The sequence below is a fragment of the Bacillus rossius genome, chromosome 12 (assembly GCF_032445375.1).
Source record: "Bacillus rossius redtenbacheri isolate Brsri chromosome 12, Brsri_v3, whole genome shotgun sequence".
Classification (NCBI taxonomy): domain Eukaryota; kingdom Metazoa; phylum Arthropoda; class Insecta; order Phasmatodea; family Bacillidae; genus Bacillus; species Bacillus rossius.
The window spans coordinates 26,267,325-26,293,179 of NC_086339.1; the positions used below are offsets into that span (position 1 = coordinate 26,267,325).

Consider the following 25,855-nt stretch of genomic DNA (forward strand, 5'->3'; position numbering starts at 1 on the left):
AAGATTTATTTTTGGTTTTCGCACCGGAGTTATTACCGAATAAGAATATTGCAGTATTTCTACTCAGTCTTTGTAGCCTTAACTAATAAGTTAAAATTAAAGATTTTAAAGAGTCAACATATTTTTTTTTACAAAGTTGCATACTTTAAACAATACCGCAACTATTGCGAAGGAAATCTAAAACTCTCACAGAATAAGCACTTTAGTAAATTTTGTAATTTTCCATATTAAGCTTAAATATATATTTTTTTAAATAATAATTTGTCGTGTAAGACTTGGCACACATTAAAAACTCGCACTTTATTGAACGTGTTAACACGAGCCCAGTTTAAAAGTTGCTTTCAATTGTATGTCTTAGAAAGTCGTATAAAGCTTTAAGCTAAGCTATATCTCAAGAACTATACTTTTACAGATAAACCGTTTTTTTCTCTCTCAAAGATTTTGTATTAATTACTGATATATTCAAAAAGATACAAAATATAATAATGTATAGTTTTACGCACACAACTTTACAAATTAATACATTTTTTAATCTCACTAACTTCAGTATAAAAAAATAAGTATTAACATTTTCGTGAGGTATATCCTAATTAAAACTAAGTTTAACTGTATCTGTCGTTTTGTTCTTAAATAAATAGTAAATCATGTTTGAGCACCTGAAAATCGAAACTGATAACGGTACTGTTATCTCTCGTAAGGCAAGATATTGAGGCAATTAACAATTTTTTTTTCAGTGACTAAAATTGAAGTGGAACTCAAGTGAAATTTTTCATTCACTATGTTGATGAGGTTTAATACACTTAAATATATTCTCTTAAATAATGTTTTTTCTACAGCGAATTATTAATTAAAATTCAAAAAGAAAAAAAATATTTTCCCTCATTAATGTTATTTGATAGATAAAACCATAGTTAATCAAAATACTATACATTTCAATTCTTGACAAGTATTCAATTTCAATTTAACAAGTAACTGTACTGTATTATAAAGCCAATCATCCTAAACTGTGTTCAGTTAAAACAAATGTAAGAATAGGCTATGTTTGACATGAATTTGGTGAAGTTATTAAAATAATGTAGAACTGTTTTAAATTATAGATTAAGTGGGACACACACCAGCTGTTGCGTGGTACTTAATATATTTTTTAAAGTAATTAAAAATATGTGAACTGCACAAAGAAGTCGAAATTATGGGCGATAGTACCGATTCAAATTAATTGATAAATTGAGATTGTTAAACAATTTGCAAACATTTATTCTCTAAATTCATGCATTATTGACATGTTTAAAATCGTGAAATTGTGGATTTTATTCTGTTTAAACGCCTTCAACGTTAATTTACTAAAAAATTGTAGGTCTATTTTCGTTTAAACTTTTTGTAAGGTATCACCATACAAAATGATTCGAATATGTCTTTAAACAGGCTGCATATAGGCCTACATAAAATAAGAATAAAATTTGATAAATAAAAGCTAGATGAAATTTAATATTTTGTTACTTTAATCACATGAAAAAAATTTAAAGGTTTTCACTGTCTTGAATTGAGGCAAACGAAAAGTCACGATTTCTCCATTTGATTGTGAAGTTCTTGATTGGATTTTTAATTACGCTACTCTGCATTCACAACTTAAGGTCTGGTTATAACCATGTTGATTATTTTTTGTTTTATCATCATAACTTTTATCACTGGATATCACTAAAATGTTAACTCGATAACTCCCGTTTCATTATTGTTTTGCCACAAATATTTTTAACACACATTCACTTAATGTAATGTTATGGGAGTGAAAATGTGAGCAAGACTTCGTAATTATCATCTCTTGCGCGACGTTTTATACATTGAATATCCATTAAAAATATTTGTGGCAGAACAAATGTAAGGTAGGTATTGAGTTAAAATTTTAGAACTAGACCTCCTCCCCCCCCCCCCCCCAAAAAAAAGAAAGGTGATAAAACGAAGAAGAAAAAAACCATGGCATGTGAGATCGATTTTTAATTAAAAAAGTAATTCTTTTTGGGTCTTAGAGTTGTTTTCAAAGACGTTTGGAAAATATAGGGAATAAGCATTGACTTGTTGGGTTACAACCGTTTTCTAACTCGCGGGCCGTATTCCAGAACGTGTCCAAAACGAATCCCAGTAAGGAACCAAATTGGCAACTGTTTTAATAATCGGTGTTCTGCGCGAGGTAACAAACTGGTTCCATCGCACTCTAGCGGACTATTGATGCAATTGTTACGAGAAAAAAAATTGAGACAGCAGCACCATCGCACAAAAAGTAGAATCGTTGTCCTTGTTTTCTCAAGTACTTTTTAAGTTTAAATTATTTCATGTTATTACTATTAAAGGGATCAAGATGTATTCCAGGATAGTTTCGCGATCGTAAAAATTTCATTTGGCACACCAACACGCTTGGTACGTTCCCCGATGATCACAAAAAAGTGACTTTTTACGAGTTAATGGCGCCGGACGTCGGTCCGCCATCTGGACGGAATAAACGATCAAGTGAGCTCTGCGCATGCGCGGAATTTGGGCAACAGATCGGCAACGGACAGGACACCGAAATCCGTTCGCTGAAAACAAAGGGACTGGCCGTATCCTATCGAGCACTGGGAATGAAGGTTAGGGTAATTTTTGTTTCTTGGAATACCGGTCCTCGCGAATTTTTTTTTTCTGGTCTGTTGTTCCTGTGTGAATGAAACCGGCAGTCGAGCGGGGTTTCAAAACTCGTTCTCGTAATCGTCGGAGTAATTTCCACCAGCAGTTCACTCCCGGCGGTGAAATCATCTCTTCTTTATTCCGGAAACCGCGCACTACTTTACGCGACCGCGCGCTGCAACGGAATTGAAATGTTCAGCGGCACCCCCGCTCTCGTTGGTCTGGGCGATTCAGGCTGCCACGTGGTCGCTCGCCGCCGACGGTTTTTGTTTTGTTCGCGTCGCGAGGTCAAGGTCACAAAAGAGGTCACGAACCGGATGTTCGAACCGCTGCACTCGTAACAAGCCCCCACCTCATCCGCGTGCAACATCAGCTAATTAAGTAATTAATGCGTTAGCTTCCGGAGTTTTATTTTTTCCCCCGTTATTGAAATTTACCACGTGTACTCTGGGGACAAAAAATTTTCCACCATAAAAGATTTCGTTAGGATTCCCTCTGGAAATTTTTAATAACGAAAAAAAAAAAATATTTTGTGGACAAAAATTAGTTACTGATTACAAAAGCTCGGTTTCTTTCAATTAAGAAAATTGTTTTTAATTTTTTGTTCAGCTGCTGTGGTTTTTGATTCCATATCAAGAAGATTTTATTACAACAAGCTTAAACAACGTGTGTTATTTAATACATTTCGTTTTTAGGTCTAAAATTATACCAGCTAAGTTTATTTGTCACTTTCCTTGGAAATAAACCTCAAAAAAAGTATTATAGCTTATTTAGACAAGAATAGACAACTATCGAAATTGAAGTTCGTATTTTGTGTGATAAGTTGTATAAAAAACCTGTCGCTTCATCTAGTATAGGCGTAACATTTTATTGTCGGTGGTAATTCCCACCAAGGTAAATACAACATTACGATCTAATTAAAAAAAATATGATTCCATAATGCCACAAATTTTTGTGTGAAAATCACTTATCGATTTCCACTCAGAAATCAAGAAAGAAGCAACTATTTTTACTATTAGATTCAAAAAATAACAATCGTCATTTATTCAAACGATTTGAGGCGCCTCAAAATAGACTAAATACTATATATTGGGTTTACTGCTCAGACTTGCTAGAATTTCCAATACAATAGCATCAGAGTTTTTTTATGTTTAATAATTTTGTACAAACAGATAGATACAGACACACAAATCGGTTTCATTTATTTAAGTATTGATTATATAGTAATATTATTTTTTAAAGCAATTCCGGTACTATTACGTTAGTAATTAATTTCAGTTCATATGGACCCATAGCTTACTCAACCATCTTTCCTCGCTCGAAATCACGCTATGCCTAAGTTTGTCCCATTAATTTTATTTGGTACCGTTAGGTCTCATTTGTTTATTTGCTAATGTCCCTGCCATCCTCAATGTTGTGTTTTTTTTAAGGGGTGGAGAAATAAAATGGTGGTGGTTGTAGGGTATTTTGGATACCGCGTTTATCAACAACTACTAGCCATCACGTTAAAAAGCTTGTTTTGCCGTTGCGGCACTACAACGATACTTGCAGGCACCAAAAACAAGCTCGACCTCAAACCAGAAACAACCCCCCTCCCCCGCACACCCCCCTCGGATACATCACCACCCCAAAAAAAACTCAATCAATTCCAGCCCATCCCCTTTAAACACGCAGTTTTATACTTCTGAATCCATAGGTGGCTTCGGAAAGGGTTAATGGTGAAAATTTAATATTCCTCCTACCCCCCTCCAATTTTTTACGATCCCGTACAATCTCGGTTTTCGCCATCGCCGAACAAAAAAACTAATTCTCCCCCCGCCCCCCCCCCCCTTCTAAATCCAACCCATCACATAACCACCCGCCGCAGAAAAATCGTTAGTAATCGTTAGTCGGTAATTGGTATGCAAATATAATGCTTCCCGTATCCGACCGTTTCGTGGGACTTTAATCAACGCCATCTTGCGGGGATTACTTCCCATTAGTTCAGTTTTCGCCCCCTCTATAAATGCTGTGTTCGCAGACAATAGCAAATAAATAAATAAATTACGAGTTTTTGCCGAATATTTCTGCTCTGAATCGCATACACTCTGTGTAGTTCGTTACATTTTTTGATGTGTAAAACACCTTAGCTCTCGTTATACGACATTTGGTGCCAGTTATTTCGTGAAGTGGCATCGAACGGAAATTTGTAAACATGGTGCTGCCATCTGTGGCTGATGGCTCGAACCAAAGTTCACAAAGACAAAGGGAAACTTTATAGTAATAAGTGTTTAATGAATTTTAACATTTTTAATGAAAATACTGAAATTGTGAAAAGTAACAGTCTCATTAAAATTATATTTATCATAATTTCTCACGTCCAAATTCATTATCTAAGATGTGAAGTAGATTATTTTTTGTTATCCCTACAGATTTTTTAGTTCATTGAACCAAGGTATTAATAAATAATTGAAAACTGTTTACCTTGTAAACTGTATTTAGAGTTTCTACGAAATATACAATCTTTTCCTCCAAAGCCAAACCAATTATTATTTCCAAAAACATTTTTTCAAAAATTTTGATGAATAACATTGGGCTTGACTAGTTAATGCAAAAAGGTTCTATTTTCTTATAAACTCAGTAAAATTTGTGAACTCCAGTTCCTTTCTGACCACTCATTTTTGTAGATTTACAAACGTATTTCTTGGAAATTGCATTCCAAAGGAATCTTTCGTAAAAGTACAAGAAAAAAATTTCCTCGTATTTGCAATATAATTAAGTTATTTAGAAAATTAAAAAGGCATTTTATACTCATACACCAAGTGGTGGTGTGTTTCTCGTAAATAGTGGATGATTGGTTTTGTAATAACCGATGTCACTTGATTGAAGAGATCTTTTAGACCAGGGTTGGCTTATTTGGACCATAATAGTTTAAATCACGCTTTAAAACAATTTTTAAATAAAGAATTTTTAAATACAATATATTAATACATTTTTAATGAAAGGTTAATACCTTTATTATAACCACAATAGTTTGTTCATTAATGTTTTATGTGATTTACAGGAACAAAAAATTATATACTAATATTGATCCTACTTAAATTATCTGAATAAGTTGAAATTATACCCAGCCAAATACTCCTCTAAAATTAAATTAATTAGTGAATAGTAGCCAAAGAGTAAAAAAAGAGGAAATAAATTTTATCATTTTAAAAAAAATCTATTCCGTGAGAAAAATCTGCGACTGTACTGTAAATCCCCATTCTGTGTGAAACACCAATTCTACGTAGAATCCGCCTCCTGAGGGGAAATACCCTTTCTGTAATTAAGTCCCGGTTAGACATGAAGGTTTGCCGGACTTCAGTTCTCTGATGTTTCAACTTTTCTGGTTCAACGTGAGTGGCAGAGAGCGTGATTGTTTCATGGCTTTCATTTGAACATGCCGAGAACCAAAATAACAAATATTATATTAAAAAAAAGTTGGTTTCGACAAAAAAAAACTGGTTTAAAACAAATAAAAGTATTTTTTTTCAACCCTGTTGCAGACACAGACTATGCACGTGCATAGCGTGTGCGTGTATACGTTGTCAGCGAAGGCGATGATAACCAGCTGTCTTCGGCGAGCTGGAACAATAGGTTGGCAGGTCAGCTAGCAGGATGTGACGACACAGCGAGTGGCTGCACCTTTCTCGTAACAACTTCCGTTCCAATAACCTCTTTGACGTACGCACCTCTGAAAGTGAAGGGATGAATCCGTGACCGCACGTGGTTTCAGGCATACTGATGTGTATTTCACACGTACATGTGGAAACCTACTTGATCAAATGATAAAATAATAAGCAGATAAATAGCTTGTAAAATATCAGAGCTACAAAGAAAATTATTGTAATATAAATAAAATTTTAATTAGGTGCGTTATCTCGCGAACTCACATTTGTAGTATCATACATTTTTTTTGTCAATAGTGACCACATTTTGGAGTCCGATATAAAACATGCATATAACAGGTTTGCAAATGAATTTTGTGAATTAATGAATTTTATATAAATTAATTTACATTTTTTTTTGTATTACTGAAATTTATCGTATTTTGGTAAAGATGTGTCGTCTTAATTGAGTTTTTCACTGCCCATTAGTTACTACTGCATCTATTCCGACAAGTTTTAAAGCAAAATTCAATATAAAATGTAAAATAAATGCGCTTATCGTAAGCAATTTGAGCTTTATTACCCAGCCAAATTTCACACGGTCGTAATAATTATTGAATGAACGTAACGTATGATCCCACATTCAGAAAGCTAACACCAAACACACTAAGCAAAAGCAAAAAAAAAAAAAAAAAGACAACGAAGAGTAAAAATCATAATGAAGCATACTTTTTATGCCCTGTAAATAAAACCACCTTTGGTAAAACCTTTTTTAAAATATAAATATATAGTTTGACTTTCAATTTATTAAAAAAAAATTTTGTTTTATTTAGCGCGCGTGAAAGCTTATTATTTTATTGCAGAAGTAATAAGCAGTTGTAAGCAACACTGCGTTAACTTTCATAACAGTTTTAAATTCATACGTGCTGCAAATGTTCCTTATGACGTATCTGCCGCGAGCTCATTGAAATTCAGGAACTCTTGAGGGCAAAGTTTTAATAGAGAAGCAGTGTTTGCGCGGGTAATTTTATAACTTGGCGCGGGGAGAAAAAAAAGGGCTCAGCTATTTCACCAGCACGGCGGTAAGACAGGGTTCGTAATGTAGTTAGGCCCTGCATGCCAAGTATAACCTAATTGTATCCTTCGGCCGTAACTTTTTTAACGTTGTTTTGAGCGGCTTCGCCAGGGGTCTCCTTACAACATGGGACGGACAAAGTTGTTCCGAAATGCTAGTAGCAATATGCGTTTATTTTCTACATTCACTTTTTATTGTGATGTATGCTGTAGGCTTATACATGAAAACGAACCTGTTAAAAATTTCAACATGTGTTGTTGCCAACATATTTATTTTGTATTAAAATTGAGTATGCCTTGTGTGCACAAACTTTGGAAAGTATTTTTTACTCTTTTGCTTTTTTAGCATAATGAAAACTTTAATCAATGAAACAGGTAAGAATGTTTATACGTTTACTGCAAGACAAGAAATCAATGTTTACGTTCCACACTATAATTGCAAGATTTTAGAACTAAAAGCAAAAGCATGCATGATTTAAATTTACTATTTTTTTCTCGTACGTTACCTGAATATCAGCGATATATATGTATATATATGCATGTTTGTGTATATATGTATGTATATAATCGAAGAGGGAAGGTAAAATGCCAAAATTAACATTCACAAGAAATACAAATTTTATGTTATAGATTTTTCCTTAAGCTTGTCTACATTGATTGAATATTTGCTTTAATTATATTACAGTTAAAATCAAACGAAAACATCCAAACACGACGTCATGGCTGCAAATATTGAAATTCAACTTATCTGTTCACTGGGAAAGTTGAAGAGATTCAACTTCAAGCAGCCGCATTAAACGTACGGAAGTGAAATGCCATCTAATGACTGCGAAAAAAATGAACTGTAAGATTGTGTGAATACAGTGTTGGAAGATCCCGAAGACCGCAGCACACATTGCGCCATGAAGACATCAGTGTTGGGAATGTATTACTTGATCATCGCCACGTGCGTCAGCCATTGTGTTGGATCCAAAGGTAATGTAGCATTCAACTTATAATTTTGGGGGAAATGGAATAAACATGTAGTGTAGTGAATTTAAGGTCAAATAAATAAACATATTCAAAAAAATTAAAACAATTGGGTTAACTAATTTAAAATACACAACGTCGCTTATGATTTTGGTAAAAATATAAAATTTTCTATTAAATAATTCTTCGGTATTAACAATAAAATTGTTGCCGATTTTTTTATAATTTAATTATAAATTAATATTATTACCATAAAACATTCTGTTGCCTGTTTGAAATTTTTTTTACAGTGAATGAATGCTTAATGTGAAGTTTTTGGTAGTCAACAACGAACCCTATTTTTTTTTTTTACGTAAATCAAATTAAAGTTTTATAGACACAACTCAAAACTACCACAGTTGGGTAAATACGGTCTAAAAATATTTAAAATGTTTATAGTTAAAATACTTAATTTGAGTTTGAAAAAAATTCTAGTCTGATACATTAGTGTATTTTTCTAGTTAAAAACAATATATAATATGAAAAAAATATATATATAATAGGAGAAATTTCAGCATTATGAACGTGAGTACAATAAAATACTTAGTCGTTCACAGATTTTACTTCTCTTGCCATAACGTTTCCTGATACTCAACTTTGAATTTATTTTACTAGAAATAATTTTATCATATCTTTTGTTAATAACGGAATCAAAATCATGATATCAATACAAGTAGTATTTAATACTTAGAGTTTTAACTTCGTTAGAAAACATAATTTCCTGTATCGTTAATTATTTCCTAGTAGTGGTATCCAGGAACTTTTATCGGGGAGGATGCCTATAAGATCGACCTAAAAGCTTTTACTAAACACATATTCGCCCTTGTAACCAGCGCGCGTGTACCCTTTTCACGTTAGTTTTGGAAATCAAACTAAAACAATGGGGTCGTAAGTGCTGAATCAGAGCAAAGAACTGTACGTGTCTTTTCGTAATTCGTAGTTGAAGAGTCCTTTTCTCCTCTCCCTCCACCATTCGTTTTATACGACGCTTTAATATGTTAAAAAAACAAATTTATGCAAGTAAGAAAATTTTCAAACAATTTTTTAGAAAAAAACTAAACTACCCATATGGTGCGAGTGGTATGATTTTCATTTTCCCCCTGTGAAAACAAGAACTAATATATCGCAATAAATTTTGTTTTATTTGCGAACATTCACAAGCCTGCAGTAATTAAGTTCGTAGACTTGAACTAACTCTTTAACGTTCTATATCAACCGAACATTGAACCAATAATAAGTTAATATATGTATGGATTCAAAGGAAATTTCCTTAAGTTTGAATTCGGCTGCCAGTTCATCAGTAAAAATAAAATGAGTTAAAAACTCCTGAACAACACTTATGGTCAAAAGTACTTCCAAAGGCTGGTATACGCATTTGAAGTCGGATCTGAAGAATTTTTTATTTTTTTTTGGCAAATAATAAAGTAAGCGCCTGCATAAAATTATACATAACAAAAAAATATATTTAATTGAAAAGACGTTGAAATATTTGAAAATTGTGGTTTAGGTACTTTAAATATCCGGTAGCGTAGTTACCACGTTTATGCTGAAATATATGTAGAGATATGAATTTTATCCAGGAATGTGTTTGTTTGGGGGGGGGGGGGGGGGGGAAGTGAATCCCATTTCGCGTCTGTTAAATAAACTTTTGCATGAATGTGTATTTTATTGACACATTCTCATTGCAAAACCAGGAACACCTTAAAGATAGACATTAGATATTTGGTCTCATTACGGGCTTATAAAATATCTGATGTAGCGATTAGTACCATGTGTTTTGCGTTCTTTACATTCGTGATCTTGTTAAGCCTATTGGTGCATTTAAAGGGGCGATTATACCCCACAATCTTTGATTTTTAAAATTATATTTTTACAGTTATAATTGTTTTGTTATATGTCAAAACTTTTGTCATGAAATGGGATTGATCGATACCTTCCCGCGCTTAATACGAACACTGTTAACATTGTATGTTTACTAACAGGCTCCAGTCCGTAAGCTGTCCTGAGTATGTGATTAATAGTTTCAGAGAGTAACTAATGGCTTTAATAATTAAAAGAGTCCATAAACATTTATTTGAAATAATCTCGACAGTTTGGTTCTCATGCTATGTCAAGCCATACATTTTGATACGGAAGCTGCATTGCAAGTTTTGGCTTAAAGTTCAGAATTATCCACGACTGTGATGGATAATTTTTATTAAACATGTTTAAAAAAAATCTAAATCCTTTCTGTATAATAAGGTATCGTTAGAACGGGTGTGTTTTGTAAATATATTTTTTATTTTGGTGTCGGTTAGTTCACGTATTTTTTTACATCATTATAATAGAGAACGTCATGAAACTTAAACTAATTCATTAACGCAAATAGTACTACAATTTTTGAAAGTAGTTTATTATGAAAAAATAATCAGAAGTTTTTAAAGTATTGTGGGCCGAGAAAACTCTTTACATTTTAAAATGTAAAGAGGTTTAAAAAAAGGCGTATTAGCTTTTTTATTTTGCCTTTTACGTCAGACACGATTGACATCAGGCAGAGGATTTCAAAATGGATCTTTAATATTTAAACGCTTCTCGTTTTATAGGACGATAGGAAAATGCCACTCACGGCGTAGGAAGCTTTTACTGATCCTCGGAGGACTAAATAAAGTCACATTAGCAGCCACTCTAGAAATAAAAAATATTAAAACTCTGAGCCTAGAAACATAAAAATTTAAACGACACACCTTCCACTTAAAATAATGGTATTTTTACCACCGGTAATGTGAACGCATGTATGTATATATATTTATATATAAGATATAGATATAAGATACATATAAGATAAATATATATATAAATTACATTCCAAAATAAAATTTTTAATGATTTATTATTTGAGTTTTTAATGATACCCTGATATTTGGTTTAATAAATAAATTATATTTTCAGCGAACGACTCATAAAATAGCACACTTTTTACTTCTTAGCTATTGTCTAGAAAATAGTGAATTACCAATATACTCACATGGCGATTAAACAATTACTAATATTTTATGCTTATTCTATGTTAAATAATTGTTTACTAACGAGTAACAGCTTAGCTTTTGGTATACGGCATTTGGTATGACTAATTTCGTGAATGGAGCGGAAGTCTCATGTAACGGAAATGTGTAGCCACGGTGCTGCCATCTGTGGCGAATGGTGCGAACCAAATTTCATAAAGCCAAAGGAAAAATTTATAGTTTTAATTGTTTAATGAATATCGAACAAAATGGGCAGTATTTTAATAAAATTACTTGCCGAAAATCAGGTTAAAAACCGGGGTTTTGTAATTTTTTCAAGTTGTTCCGGTGTTATAGCAGACATTTCATTTCATAGTTTAAAATTTCTGATAATCAAACGATTTAATACTCGTAGCAGCTGCTCTGGCAACGAATTTTAGCCGCAGGTGCGGAAAGTACTTGTGAATCGCGTCAAAATATTAAGTTACAACACAAGTTTCTTACATGTTTATCACAACCGGGTTTATTTTAAAGAAATCCACGTTAATATTTGTGTCCGAGTTTCGTGTTATAAGTGTATCTGAAACACGATAACAAACAAATTGGCTCCTTACCGAGGTTAGATGTTAAACATCTCTAGCGAGTACTGAAAGACGCTCACATGAAACCAAAGTGTTAGCAAATTTAATTGAAAAAACTAACATTGAATTAACAAATAATCCTTTAAAATAATTTATCTGGGTTTGAACTCATGTCTTGTTCGGGCAGAAGTTTTACTTTTTTTCACAAGGCCGTCTTTCGAGATTGCATTACTTAAATTTTGCTACGTGTGAAATAAACTTGAAAATAAATTAGTAATTTAATTGAATAGTTATGTAAATATTTGTTGTTTTTTATGAAAATGTGTAATTTGAAACTCACCCAATAATTGGTTATTTTCACACGAAACGAGCATCATGGTTTTCTACAACTGCTAGTGTCTATGATTTGCTAACCTTTGCCAAATATCTAACACACTTACTAACTTAAATTTTTTTTTGGTACATGGAAATATTGTAGTTTCTTGAGGACTTGAAGTATTCAGCCAAGCAATTATATTTAACTTTGGGATTATTTAATTGGAGGTTTACTACCAGTCTGTTATTTGAATTGTATAGTGTGTCGTGTAGAGTAATATGTAATATCATATATTGTTTTTGTACATAGTTTTTTTAACTTCTCAAAATCAACGCCTTAAAGGGATAGTAATTTATATAGGTATTTACAAAATAACTAACTATATCCCTACGACCATATAAATAACCAAGGTGTAAAATTTAAAAGAATCACATTAAAAATTTAAGTTTTGAAAAAAAAAATCTAATTTTCTGTTATTATTATTATTATTATTATTATTATTATTCACTTTTATAGAGTGTTTGATAATTCCCATCCCTAAATTTGTAGATAATGTTTGTTGTTTGATATTTTTTTGCCCCCTTAGACTTTATTTCAGTACATTAACAATATTTATATAAATAATACTATTTATTGATGTATATGGCGAACTCAAAAATTTCTCTTGCCTCATAAAAAGAGGCCCAGAAATATTTCTTTTATGTTTAGTATTTGTATTAATGAAAATATATTTGGGAGTTTTCTACATCTCATATAATATTATATTTAAAATAATATTTATGAAATTATTTTAGTATATTTAGGTCTTTATAACATGGCATTTAAAAAAAAAAGTTTAACGAGTGACACATTACGAGATAATTTTTTTCCAATTTACGGTGTTTACTTTGGGTGTTTACACTTTTTCCGCGTTTTTTAAATAGGAATGCAAGTAAACGCAATCTACGTGTTTTATTGTTGATTGCGGATAAAAATCAGGTCGTTTTTCATACTCCTCTTAATTCATTCAGGAATGGAATGCGACGAAATCATTTTTTTTTCCAGCGAGCTCCCCACAAACTGATGGCGTTTCAGCGCTGAAAAAAAAAAATAATTTAAAAAAAACGCGCGGGGATTGGGAATGTTATTGCAACTTGCTGTGAAGAATCATCCACCTACGGACCGAAACAATAAATCTTCACGCTGGCAAACGCTGGCACTTGTAAATTTAGTGCGTGCAAGTGGTATTTTCAAAATCCACGGTGCATTCTTTAGAGAGGTGATAGAACAAAGACGAGTTACAGATTACCAAAAGGATGTGCGCTTGGGACTCGGCAAGTGAAGCCGTGTTGTGGAAGTTACTAGAGGCAGGAGAGGGAGAGAGACGGACTGACAGTGCACGCGCCTCGCTACGCCCCAGGAACTCCGCCTGCAATCAGCAGAAGGGCCTTTCCCCCGCGGAGAAGACTGTGTATGTCTGTGTGGCCGCAGAGAGGTTCTTGCATCTGGCACGAGCCTTGTTCTCGCTGCAGTCTCCGGTCTCTGTGCTTCACCTCGCGGCGCCGCCCGCTGACCCGCGCCTGTCGTGAGTTGTCGGCCGTCTCTCGGTTCGCGGGCGCATCCAGGAAGTCTTCTTTACACAGACGAGCGAGCCAAACGCCCGATCGTGCATCTTCGGTTTTTATTTTTTGTTCATTGTAACTCATGATAACTAATGGTCAATTAGGTCAGGTTAGCTACATTATAAATACTTTAAAACATTGTGGACGGTTGATTTGGTTAGGATAGCTACATTAAAGATACTGTGAAATAATGTAAACGGTTTCCTAGAATGAACTTCGGGGAACTTCGGGTGTGGCTCTCTCGTCTGTGAAATGAAGGCTTCCCGGGCGCATCCAGGGATGGTAAATTGCCCCCCCCCCCCCACATATCGATACATCGGCCTTTCGATACATAGTTTGAATGAAATCGATGATTGCATTTCATCTTGAAAATATCTTGTGTTTTCAATCCATGTCAGTAGGTTATTTAACATCTGCTCCGTTGTGTTGATAGCATAGTAGCCTACTGCCCAGTATTGGTTTATTATATTTTTTGAGGGGGGGGGGGTGATGTGAATCCCATTTCGCGTCTGTTAAATAATTCAACTTTTGCATGAATGTGTCTTATATTAACACATTCTCATTGCAAAACCAGGAACACTTTTTAGATGAACATTAGATGTTTGGTCTCATTATGGGCTTATAAAATATCTGAGTGTAGCGTTCAGTAACATGCGTTTTGCGTTCTTTACATTCGTGATCTTGTTAAGCCTATTGGTGCATTTAAAGCGGCAATCTTTGATCTTTTAAATTATATTTTTACAGTTGTAATTTTTCGTTATATGTCAAAACTTTTGGCATGAAATGGGTTTGATCGATACCTTTCCGCGCTTAATACGAACACTGTTAACATTGTATGTTTACTAACAGACTCCAGCCTGTAAGCTGTCCGGAGGATATGATAAATAGTTTCAGAGGGTAATTTTAATGATTTTAATAATTAAAAGCGCCCATAAAAACTTATTAAAACAAATCTCGACAGTTTGTTTCTCGGGATATCAGTGCATCGATACTTTTGCAATTACTTAAAGTATAAAATATTTAGTTTTCGATACAGTGAATATATAATACTTGAAACAAGTACTGTGTGTGTGTGAAGCCATTTCATTTCGCACGTAACATACGTTCCCACGAAACTTCTGTACGAACGCTGGCGTCTTATAGCTAGAGACCTGAAAAATTCGTGGATTCATTTCGTGAAATGCTACAATTAAAATAATTATACCTTAGTGCTGCTTCTGCCATTGGTCCATTGTTAATCAGGAGGACTGAGGGCCAATTAGAGACCCTCACTCATTGAAGTGTCGAATCACAGGCTGCCCAGTCGAGACGAATCACAAGTCGACAGCCAATGAACAGTTGGCATTTGCCCGAGTGTGTAGAGGATAGTGGAGTCTACCCTGGAGGTCATTGAACCCGCGAATTTTTCCGGTCCCTACTTATAGCGTTTTTAGTAGCGCCGCCGTCTAAACTGTTCGACGCTGGCTGCGCCATTCAACGGTAATTGCTCCAAGGAGAGCGATAAAAGGAGCCAGGCGCCAGCACTGCGCGAATCACCCTTACGCCACGGGCATACGCTATCGCGCGCGGTTTATAACATTTAGCTCTTACTTTCAAAAGTACACTACTGAGTAATTATGAACACATAAAGATCCACTATTCTCGTTGCCTTTTAAGGGGTATTTACATTGTAAGGGATGTTCAGTCGAAGTGGTATCATGTGTTTTTGACGTGACAACGTTAAATAAATCGATGAACGCCGGCTGCACACACGAAAAAGGATGACTCATTGTCCCGTTACGCACATTGTCCCGTTACGCCCATTCTACGCTTGCGCCGCATCTATCTCTCTTCCACTCGATTGGAACAACCATTGATTTGACTTTTTCGAGGCACATTAAACTTGAAACACTCCCATTCGTTTCCTACTTTTTTATCATCGTCCTATCTTTAATAGAATAACACAGATTGGAAGAAGTTAAATGGAAAACATGTATAAAAGTTGTAGTTATAATAATCTCTTCGTTAAAGTAATAAACATATTTGAACTAATGAGTGCAAATAAAAGTAAATTTATCAATTAAATTGTAGATTTCATTTCACTCCTTCTTTGTATAAAAGTTATAATTAAAATAATCTGTTCGTTAAAGTAATAAACATATTTGAAATAACGAGTGCAAATAAAAGTAAATTTATCAATTAAATTTTATATTTCATTTCACTCCTTTGTATCTATACAAAATAGTGATAATTCAATAAAAATGCTTCAATTTTAATTCATAAAAGTATTCAATCATTTCATCAATGTTTTGTTATGACGTTGTCACGTTAAACAATCGTCCGTAAACCGACTTTACATACAACCAAATTTTTTCTAATCTGTGAGGAAAAAAAATTTATAAATGTAGATACTTTCAAATTTATCAGCATTGAAATATCGTTATTTTGACCTGATGTGTCATTTTTTTTTTTCCATAATTCGATATATTGTTGCCATCCCTCTACGCATCCACGTCGTAAGGAGATCCGCAGCAAAGATGGCTGAGGTTTTCTGCTATCGACGCGTGTGTCTCAAGCGCCTTCCAGCGCTCCGCGGGTTGAGTTCCGAGCACGCGTCGCACGTGTTGCGTGTGCGCCTGTCTGGTTGCGTACGCACGGCGTATTTTCGAAACGCCCTTGTTATTTGTCGGAGGTGCCTAGTCTGGCCGTGTGCAACTCCCAGCTCACGGGAAGCCGTCTTTTCACAGACGAGAGAGCCAAACGCCCGATCGTGCATCTTCGGTTTTTTTTTGTGTTCATTGAAAATAAATATGGCGGTGTTGATAAAAGGATACTAATGGTCAATTAGGTTAGGTTAGCTACATTATAAATACTTTAAAACATTGTGGACAATTGACTTGGTTAGTATAGCTACATGAAAGATACGGAAAAAAAAAAGACTGAACTTCGGGGAACTTCGGGTGTGGCTCTCTCGTCTGTGAAAAGTGGGCTCCCCCACCCCCCAACTCACGGCGGTCGGAATATCCGGGCCGCCGCCTTGCAGCGGCGCCCGCTTAGCATTTGTTTACCTTCAAGCGCGGCGCGTGCGCAAAAGACACGCCCGCGCGCCTTCCGAACGCGATGATTGGTTAGGGGCTTTGCTTCGCACCAGCCGCGACGCTTGTTTGAGACGGGCAGAATGGGAGAAAGCACCGAAAGGGGAAAAAAAAAAGGTATTTTTTTTTGGGGGGGGGGGGGGGGAGAAGTGTTTGCTCGGAAAACGTTGGCTCAGGAATGTTCCACAGTTTCCTCTGGTGCTGTGCCACACCAACAAAAATACCAGATCATGCCAACTCGGTCACGGGGGTGAAAGCATATCTAGCAGTCTTTTTAGTCCTAACGCAATATCTTCTACATACATGGTTATCAACATTTTGAAATTATAAAATGCAATAATGCTTACAGGTATAGTCCACTTAAAATAACTTATTTTTTTAATAGTCACTTGCTGAAGTACGCTGCTTGTATGCGCCTTTGTGCTCATAAATGTGAGAGTCTCCTGTATCTGCGAAGTAAGCAAGGCGTTGATTTGACGCCTGTTGTGACGGCACGCGTCTATCCAAGTGCCACAAAAGACGCAGTTTCTGGCTAAGAGACGTGTTCTGTTTCTGGACGTGGAGGAACCAAAAAAAAAAAAATTGGTACAGAAGCATCATCGCAAGCGGTGGCGAAATATTTAAAATTACAAGATGGAGAGGCCTAATCCACCTTTTAAAATCTTTGCATGGTCGCTGAAGAAAGTCTTCTACCACGGCACCGCTCGAGGTATACTACCCGGCTTGGCTTGAGGTATGTTACCACGGCGTCGCTTGAGGTATGTTACCACGGCGTCGCTTGAGGTATGTTACCACGGCGTCGCTTGAGGTATGTTACCACGGCGTCGCTTGAGGTATGTTACCACGGCGTCGCTTGAGGTATGTTACCACGACGTCGCTTGAGGTATTTTACCACGGCGTCGCTAGAGGTAGGTTACCACGGCGTCGCTAGAGGTATGTTACCACGGCGTCGCTTGAGGTATGTTACCACGGCGTCGCTTGAGGTATGTTACCACGGCGTCGCTTGAGGTATGTTACCACGGCGTCGCTAGAGGTATGTTACCACGGCATCGCTTGAGGTATGTTACCACGGCGTCGCTTGAGGTATGTTACCACGGCGTCGCTTGAGGTATGTTACCACGGCGTCGCTTGAGGTATGTTACCACGACGTCGCTAGAGGTATTTTACCACGGCGTCGCTAGAGGTATGTTACCACGGCGTCGCTTGAGGTATGTTACCACGGCGTCGCTTGAGGTCTTCTACCACGGCGTCGCTTGAGGTATGTTACCACGGCGTCGCTTGAGGTATGTTACCGCGGCGACGCTTGAGGTATGTTACCGCGGCGTCGCTTGAGGTATGTTACCGCGGCGTCGCTTGAGGTATGTTACCGCGGCGTCGCTTGAGGTATGTTACCACGGCGTCGCTTGAGGTATGTTACCACGGCGTCGCTTGAGGTATGTTACCACGGCGTCGCTTGAGGTTGTTTTACCACGGCGCCACTCGATCTTTTAGCGTTCTTCACGTAGGAGCCGAAGTTTTTTTTTTTCGGAAGAGGAAGTCCTGGGCTTCTAGTCCTGGCGGACCTGGGCCCAGCTTGACTCAGAGGGGCGAGGAGGGAGGGGAGACGCATGTAGCTGTTTCTGGACGAGTGCACCCGGCGACCGTGATGGAGCGGCTGTCGGACTGCAGGCCCCTCCAGTGTAGGCTGAGGTGCGCCCGTACCCGGCCCTTCGTACCGGGATCACAATAGCAGGACAGCGCGACGAGACGCGTCGACAAAACAAGCGCATTATTGCAAACACTGCTGTTCTTACCCACGCGACAAGCACAAATAAGACGATAAAAAAAAAATTGGGTGTCTGTAAAGTCGGTTTACGGACGATAGTTTAACGTGACAACGTCATAACAAAACATTGATGAAATGATTGCATACTTTTATGAATACAATTGAATTATCTTTATTTTAACAATAAAAAAATAAATACTTGAAATTATACTGGTAACCAGATTTTTAAAATGCAAGAATAATTAACCTTTGCCGAAATTGTTGTTGTAATAAGCAATGAAAACCACATTAACTGTTCACTTCACTTTATAACCAGTTGACGAAACAGTTCACGTAAGTTGTGTGCTGCCGCTGTCTTTCTTCTCCTCGGACGCGTAGGCCAATCGAGTGGAAGATAGATAGATGCGGCGCAAGCGTACAATGAGCGTAACGGGACACAGCGTAACGGAACAATGTGCGTGACGGGACACTTTTTCGTGCGTGCAGCCGGCGCTCATCGATTTATTAGACGTTGTCACGTCATAAAAAAATAAACACGTGGGTGAGTCTTTTCAGTACCCGCCAGATATGTGTTAACATCGGACCTCGGCAACGAGAGAATTAATGTGTTTTAATGTTGAAAATACACTTACAATACAACAATCAGACACCAAACCAAACGTATAGTTCATCTTTTAAAAAAATGCCGAGCGGGTTAAGTATACGTAAATCGGGGTTTCAAGTAAATTGCTTGACGAGAATCGCAAGTGGTTTCCGCAATCGCCACAATAATTCGCAGTCGGAGCATTACGTCAACTATTGAATCATTTGATTAGCGGACCGAAAATTATACTATATTATGAAACGGCTCTGATGAAAGCGATAAAGACTTGAAAAAAAATACGGAAACCCAGTTTTGTATCTGATTTATGACCAGGAATTTCATTAAAATACTCCCCATCATCTACAAATTCATTGTACCGATATTACTTTGTTTCCTTTTTGGTTTTGTGAACTTCGGTTTTTGTCATCTGCCAAAGATGGCAGCACCGTGGTTTTAATGCAATTCCGTCTCTTAAATTTCGTCGTATTCACGAAATTTATTCCACCGAATATGCCTCATCCCTAGTCCTGAGATGTTACACATCAAAAATATAGAATGTTACATACCCAAAAAACATATTCACCTTATTGATTGATTTCATAATTAATTCAAATTTTTCTCAATTATTTTTAATAAATTAAATAATTACGTTTCTTACACGTGTTGATTTTAATACTGGAAACTGATAATTTATTAAAATATTTAAATGGTTTGAATTTATACTTTATCAATAGTATTTATAATATTACACTAGTCCTTTTATTATTTTATGTCTATTAATAAATTGCATGCAATATTAAAGTAAGAATTTATAACGCCAAGTGATAACGGGCGTACATAAGAACACGCGCTATTTTCTTTTTACATTTTTTTTACTGTTGGAGAAACCATGACTGACGTGTTTTGTCTGGCCTCACCTATCCTATCCCCCCCCCCCCCCTCACATCAATCCATTCTTCCATCTCTCAAAGCTCCATTCTCAACTCATCAGCTGTCGTGATCTCCGATGACGCGGGAGGTTGACGAGACACGTTGAGCCCTTGCTAATTGATTGGCCGCGCGCCGATGCCTTGTCTCTTGTGTCCGGGGTCTGTGTCCGTCGTGTGTGACCGGCTACAGCGATCTCGCCGTTGACACGTTGAGACCATCCCTTCTCCGGTCTGTTACACACACACACACACACACACACGTATATGTATGTGCATATATCTATAAATTTTAGAGTTTGTCTGTCTTTATCTGTCTTGTCGATTGCGTAAAATCGGAAACGATGGAGCTTAGAGTCGAGAAATTAAATTTTTTTCCGGGGATTTTAGGTGTTTGGGGAAAATAATGTGTGAAATAAATAAGGAAGGATAAACCCGTGGTAATTTTGATTAAAACTAATTTTTTTTTATTTCGTGAGTAGCGATACCCGACCCTCGACCTCCCGTATGAAGAGCAGGGTAGTCCGGGACACTGTCGTGTTCGAAGGAGTCGTTCTCAGTAGTCGTCCACCGCCAGTAGCCGCATAAGCTACCCGGGTTACTCAGTCGTACGAGAAGAAATAAAAATGAAAAGGACGGGCTGCATGAACCGAGTTACCCACGCACTTGATCTATTCTGCCCTTCCCCCGACTTTTCTAGAAGGCAATCCTCTTGACGCGTGTTAAGACTGCCTGCTTAATGTGTGTCGTGATCTGCACACACCCCCCCCCCCCCCCCATGAGCGAGCTCATGGTTTCACCTGTGTCAATGAGGCAGGATGACGAGTGCGACGCTCGCTGGTGCTTCTAGCGCAATATCGCCTCTAAGCGCAAGGCTTCGATTTGGCGCACAGTCTTCTCGTCGTGCATAGTATAACTATGAAATTTGAGCGGTGATCGTAACTGTTTTTTTTCCCGCCACAAAATTTTGACGTGACGTCTAATAAAATTAATGAACGCCGGCTGCACGCACGAAAAAATGTCCCGTAACGCACATTGTCCCGTTACGCTGTGTCCCGTTACGCTCATTGTACGCTTGCGCCGCAACTATCTCTCTTCCACTCGATTGGAACAACCATCGATTTGACTTTTTCGAGGCACATTAAACTTTAAACACTCCCATTCGTTTCCCACTTTTCCTATCATCGTCCTATCCTCAACAGAATAACACAGATTGGAAGAAGTTAAATAGCAAACATGTATAAAAGTTAAAGTTAAAATAATCTCTTCGTTAAAGTAATGAACATATTTGAATTAATGAGTGCAAATAAAAGTGAATTTATGAATTAAATTATAGATTTCATTTTACTCATTCTTTGCATCCATACAAAATAGTGATAATTCAATAAAAATGATTCAATTTTATTCATAAAATAATGCAATCATTTCATCAATGTTTAATTATGACGTTGTCACGTTAAACTATCGTCCGTAAACCGACTTTACAGACAACCAATTTTTTTTTTTTTTTAGCCATTTTAACTCCTCTAAAAATTCATTAAAAAACTTCTTCCGGAAACCAAACTACTTTCCGTCCCTCAGAGAATTCTTAAATGCTTTTCTTATACAGACCCCACTCGGATATGTTTCAGGAGTTTTCAAATCGCGTGGATTTTCCGGAATCCCTGCACACCGTGTATGTGCCCGGGTAGGAGGAGCCCCTGAGACAGACCAACTGAAGAACGATGTTTATCGTGGTAACGGGAAATACCATGAAAAAATATGTCCCCAACACGACACGTCTCACAAAGAATTCAGATACAGTGATCCCGAATAATTTAATAGCCAACAATGGCAGCACTGTATTTAAGGTTGCAATATTTTGACAAAATTTATTTTGAAAATGTTTATTAGAAGAATGTCTTAAAACATATAAGTTAAATTTTCATACGCATTCTATGAGACATTAATATATATATCTTTATATATATATATATATTTCTTGTGTGCGTGTGTATGTCACTGAACTCCTCCTAGACGGTTGGACCGATTTTGATGAAATTTTTTGTGTGAGTTCACGGGGATTCGAGGATGGTTTAGATTCACAATTGGATATTTAATCTCGATTCTGAGTTAAGAAAAAACTAAAAAAACACGCTTTAAAGGCAAAAAAACTAAGCATTGTTGATAATTAGCCTCAATGGCAACGGGCTTTTGCATTGTTGATAATTAGCCTCAATGGCAACGGGCTTTTGCATTGTTGTTGCCTTCTGCGTAACCATGGGAAAGGTTTTTGGTAACGGCAGTGGCGTGCCTAAGAGGAGGGGTATGTATAATGAGAAGATACAAAATTTCCAGCGTAGAAATATTTACCGCCATACCATATCTCACAAAAAGTACGTTTGGGCAGGACAATGTCTGTCGGGTCCGCTAGAAAGATATATAGAGATATATATGTAGAAAGATATATAGAGAGATAGAGATATAAATAGAAAGATATAGAGAGTTATAGAGATATACATAGAGAGATAGAGAATTAGAGAGATAAAGAGAGATGCTTAGTATACGTTTAAAAAACTACAAAAAAAAATTGATTGAGGCATTGCAACGCATGCCGGGCATTATATAGTCTTTATATATATATATATATATTTCTTGTGTGCGTGTGTATGTCACTGAACTCCTCCTAGACGGCTGGACCGATTTTGATGAAATTTTTTGTGTGAGTTCACGGGGATTCGAGGATGGTTTAAATTTACAATTTGGTCCACTGGAAAGTGTTTATTTAATTAATTTTTTATTTATAAATTGTTGTTGATCTTTGAATGGTTTAGGTTTACAGCATATATATGTGTGTGTTGTGTATTTATTTATGTGTTGTTGTTAATCTTAGGATGGATTTTATGAATTGTTGTTATTACATTAAAATTAAAATAGAATTGGTTATTGAGATTATTATATTATTATTTATTGAAATAACATTTTAAAGTGTAATTAAAAATATAGGTGCAAATTTGTGAGGTGCAGTATTGAAGTGAGTATTTTATATGTTATTTCGTGATTTTAATTATGTATACACGTGAATTCAATACCAATCAACTTAACCTCCAAATTTAAATTGTCAGTTCTCATTTTATTCTACATATTAAAATGTAATAAAAAATATACATTGTGCAAAATATGTAAGGTGCAGTATAAAAGTGAGTATTTAACACGATTTTTCATTACTTTTAATTATGTATAGACGTGCATTCAATAACAATCAACTTAACCTACAATTTTAAATTGTTAATTCTCATTTTATTCTATGCAACTTATGACGTATTGATGTCTCTTTGAAAATAAAAATATAAGTTTGTAAAATAAATTATAAAATTTATATAATTTAAATTACTTATAGTAATTATAGTTTAAAGTATATTTAAAATTGAAGTTTTGTATTTTTTAATTTATAGTTTTTTTTAAATTATGATTTTTGGATTTACAACGTTTGAACAGGACACCGTCTGTCGGGTCCACTTTAAAGTGTGTGTTCAGGTGGATTTAAAAATTGTTTAGATTCACAATTCAAGCCGATAAATAATATTTGTAATTAATTAATTAATTAAATTAATGTTGTTGTTGAACGTTTGATGTTTTACATAGGATCCGGTCTGAAGCGCTGTGGTCGCGTTATCGAATATTCAAAAATATTTTATTTTTATTTCAGTTCGACCCGGCAGATGGTGCTGCGATTATATTCAGGGAAATTTCCTGTAAATTTTCAAATTTAAAACGTTTGAACAAAACAACGTCTGTTGAATCCGCTAGTAGGTATATATATATATATATATATATATATATATATATATATATATATATATATATATTAGTTTACGCAATTATCTAAGCACAGGTAGGCCTAAATGTTGCCTCGTATTCGGGAGTTCTACTTTATGCCTTTATCTCTCTTACCCTTAATTTTTTCTCTTAATCCAAAATAAAATTTTACGTTGACGAGGGTAAAGTGACATTTTATCCATGCAAACATTCTTTCATCTGTGGAAGTGAACGTAAAATTGAATTACCACGCCGATTCTGTGTCTGACATTCATTTTTATATAAATGAATATGAACCATTTTGGTGAATGCTAATTCTGAAACAAAACTATGAAAATGTATTTTTATAAGAGTCGTATTTCTTCAGCAAGCGGTTTTCTTTATTAAAAGATCATAGTGATTCGTAAGAACGGTATCTTAAAGGGTTTTGTTTAGGACGAATAAAATGAAAGGTGCAATCGAACTGTCTGAATCAGTACTGAAAGCCTTTCAGCTTGGTAAGGTTTATTGTATTTAAAGGTGGACCAATGGATGTCTATAAAATAATGTCATAGTTTAAATGGTATATTATAACAGTTTAATTTAGAATATTTACAACAAATCATACATAAAATTGAAGGTAAACTAACCTAGTTTATCTAGTCCAATTCTTCCCACACTTTGCAGAACACGTCCGGAGTAATGGAGGCAAATATCGTCTTACGCGTCATGCCCTCGCGCTGTTGTGATGCTAAATATTTTTACATATTTAAAATTACACATATTAGTAAATTTTTATATTTACACGAATTCACATTTACTGCTAAAAAAAATTTTCACAGGAAAAAAAAACCATTGGTTCGGAGTCTTTCTCAGGAATTTATGCTTTGTGATGTCCAGTACTTTAAGTAACCCATTTTATTTGTAAACCGTTCCCTGAATAATTTTCCAGGATTATTTGCACACATTAGTTAGCACATTAAAAGCAAATAAGGCCAAATTGAGATTATTAGACATTTTTTCTGTGGTTAAAATATTAATAATTATTGTAAAATTAATAAATCAAAATTGAAAATTATTCGTCAGTTTTCGTAAGCGCGGAAAGAAATATGCAGTATTATTTGCGAAAAACGTATTTTATATACGATATAATAACCATACAAATGTGTTGTGCAAGTTTACAATTCATTTCTCGTATTATTACATATTATTTCATGGCAGCTTTTCTTAATATTTATCTGTGTAAGCAAGATGGACCTCGGGTCTCAGCCACGCGATAGTATGTTTCCACGATGCGTTTTTGAGGTCAGGAAAGAAGTGGATGAGAAATAGCTGGGAAATGGCAAACCGGCAAGTGATAGAGTTTTAAGCAAATATCTGAAGGGAAGAGTCGTCATCAGCACCTAGTATGAAGCTTACTGTTTCAATAAGTAACGCCCCTGATTATAAACGTAAAAATATTAAGGTTACTAAAGGATAAAACACGTAAATTGAAGATTAAAAATGGATAGAGGAAACATCATTCTTCTAGTCTACCCTGATTGGGATTAGTTCTAGAAAAAAAATATTGTAGTTAACGCTGATTCCGTGAGTAATAAACATAGTAATGCATTATTTTCACCTCCAGTATTCAGTGAGAAGAGGATATTACAAGGTAACAATAGAAAGCTTCGTAAAATCGAGAAGAAAGCTTAGTAAAGGCTAAACTCTTCAGAGTAAATTTTTCGATTAATACATTTAACAATTTTTATGAATACAGGTAACAACTCCATCTTTCTCTGTTACCACAATTTTAAAAAAAAAATTAATAAGAATTAAACAATTTCATTAAAATTTAATTATTTAATTATGTTCCTTTTAACTTTATGTTGTAATTATATTTTGCCTG

The 25,855-nt window shown here is 35.5% G+C and overlaps 1 protein-coding gene across 1 annotated transcript in view; it reads left to right on the top strand.

The window, feature by feature from the left end:
• The window catches only part of LOC134537276 (alkaline phosphatase, tissue-nonspecific isozyme-like), a 440,124-nt gene that overhangs the window by 2,373 nt on the left and 411,896 nt on the right, over positions 1-25,855 (top strand). The window contains exon 2 of the mRNA XM_063377549.1: positions 8,041-8,330. Within this exon, the coding sequence (XP_063233619.1) occupies positions 8,258-8,330 (73 nt within the window). The 5' untranslated portion in view covers positions 8,041-8,257. The remainder of the gene's footprint in view (positions 1-8,040; positions 8,331-25,855) is intronic.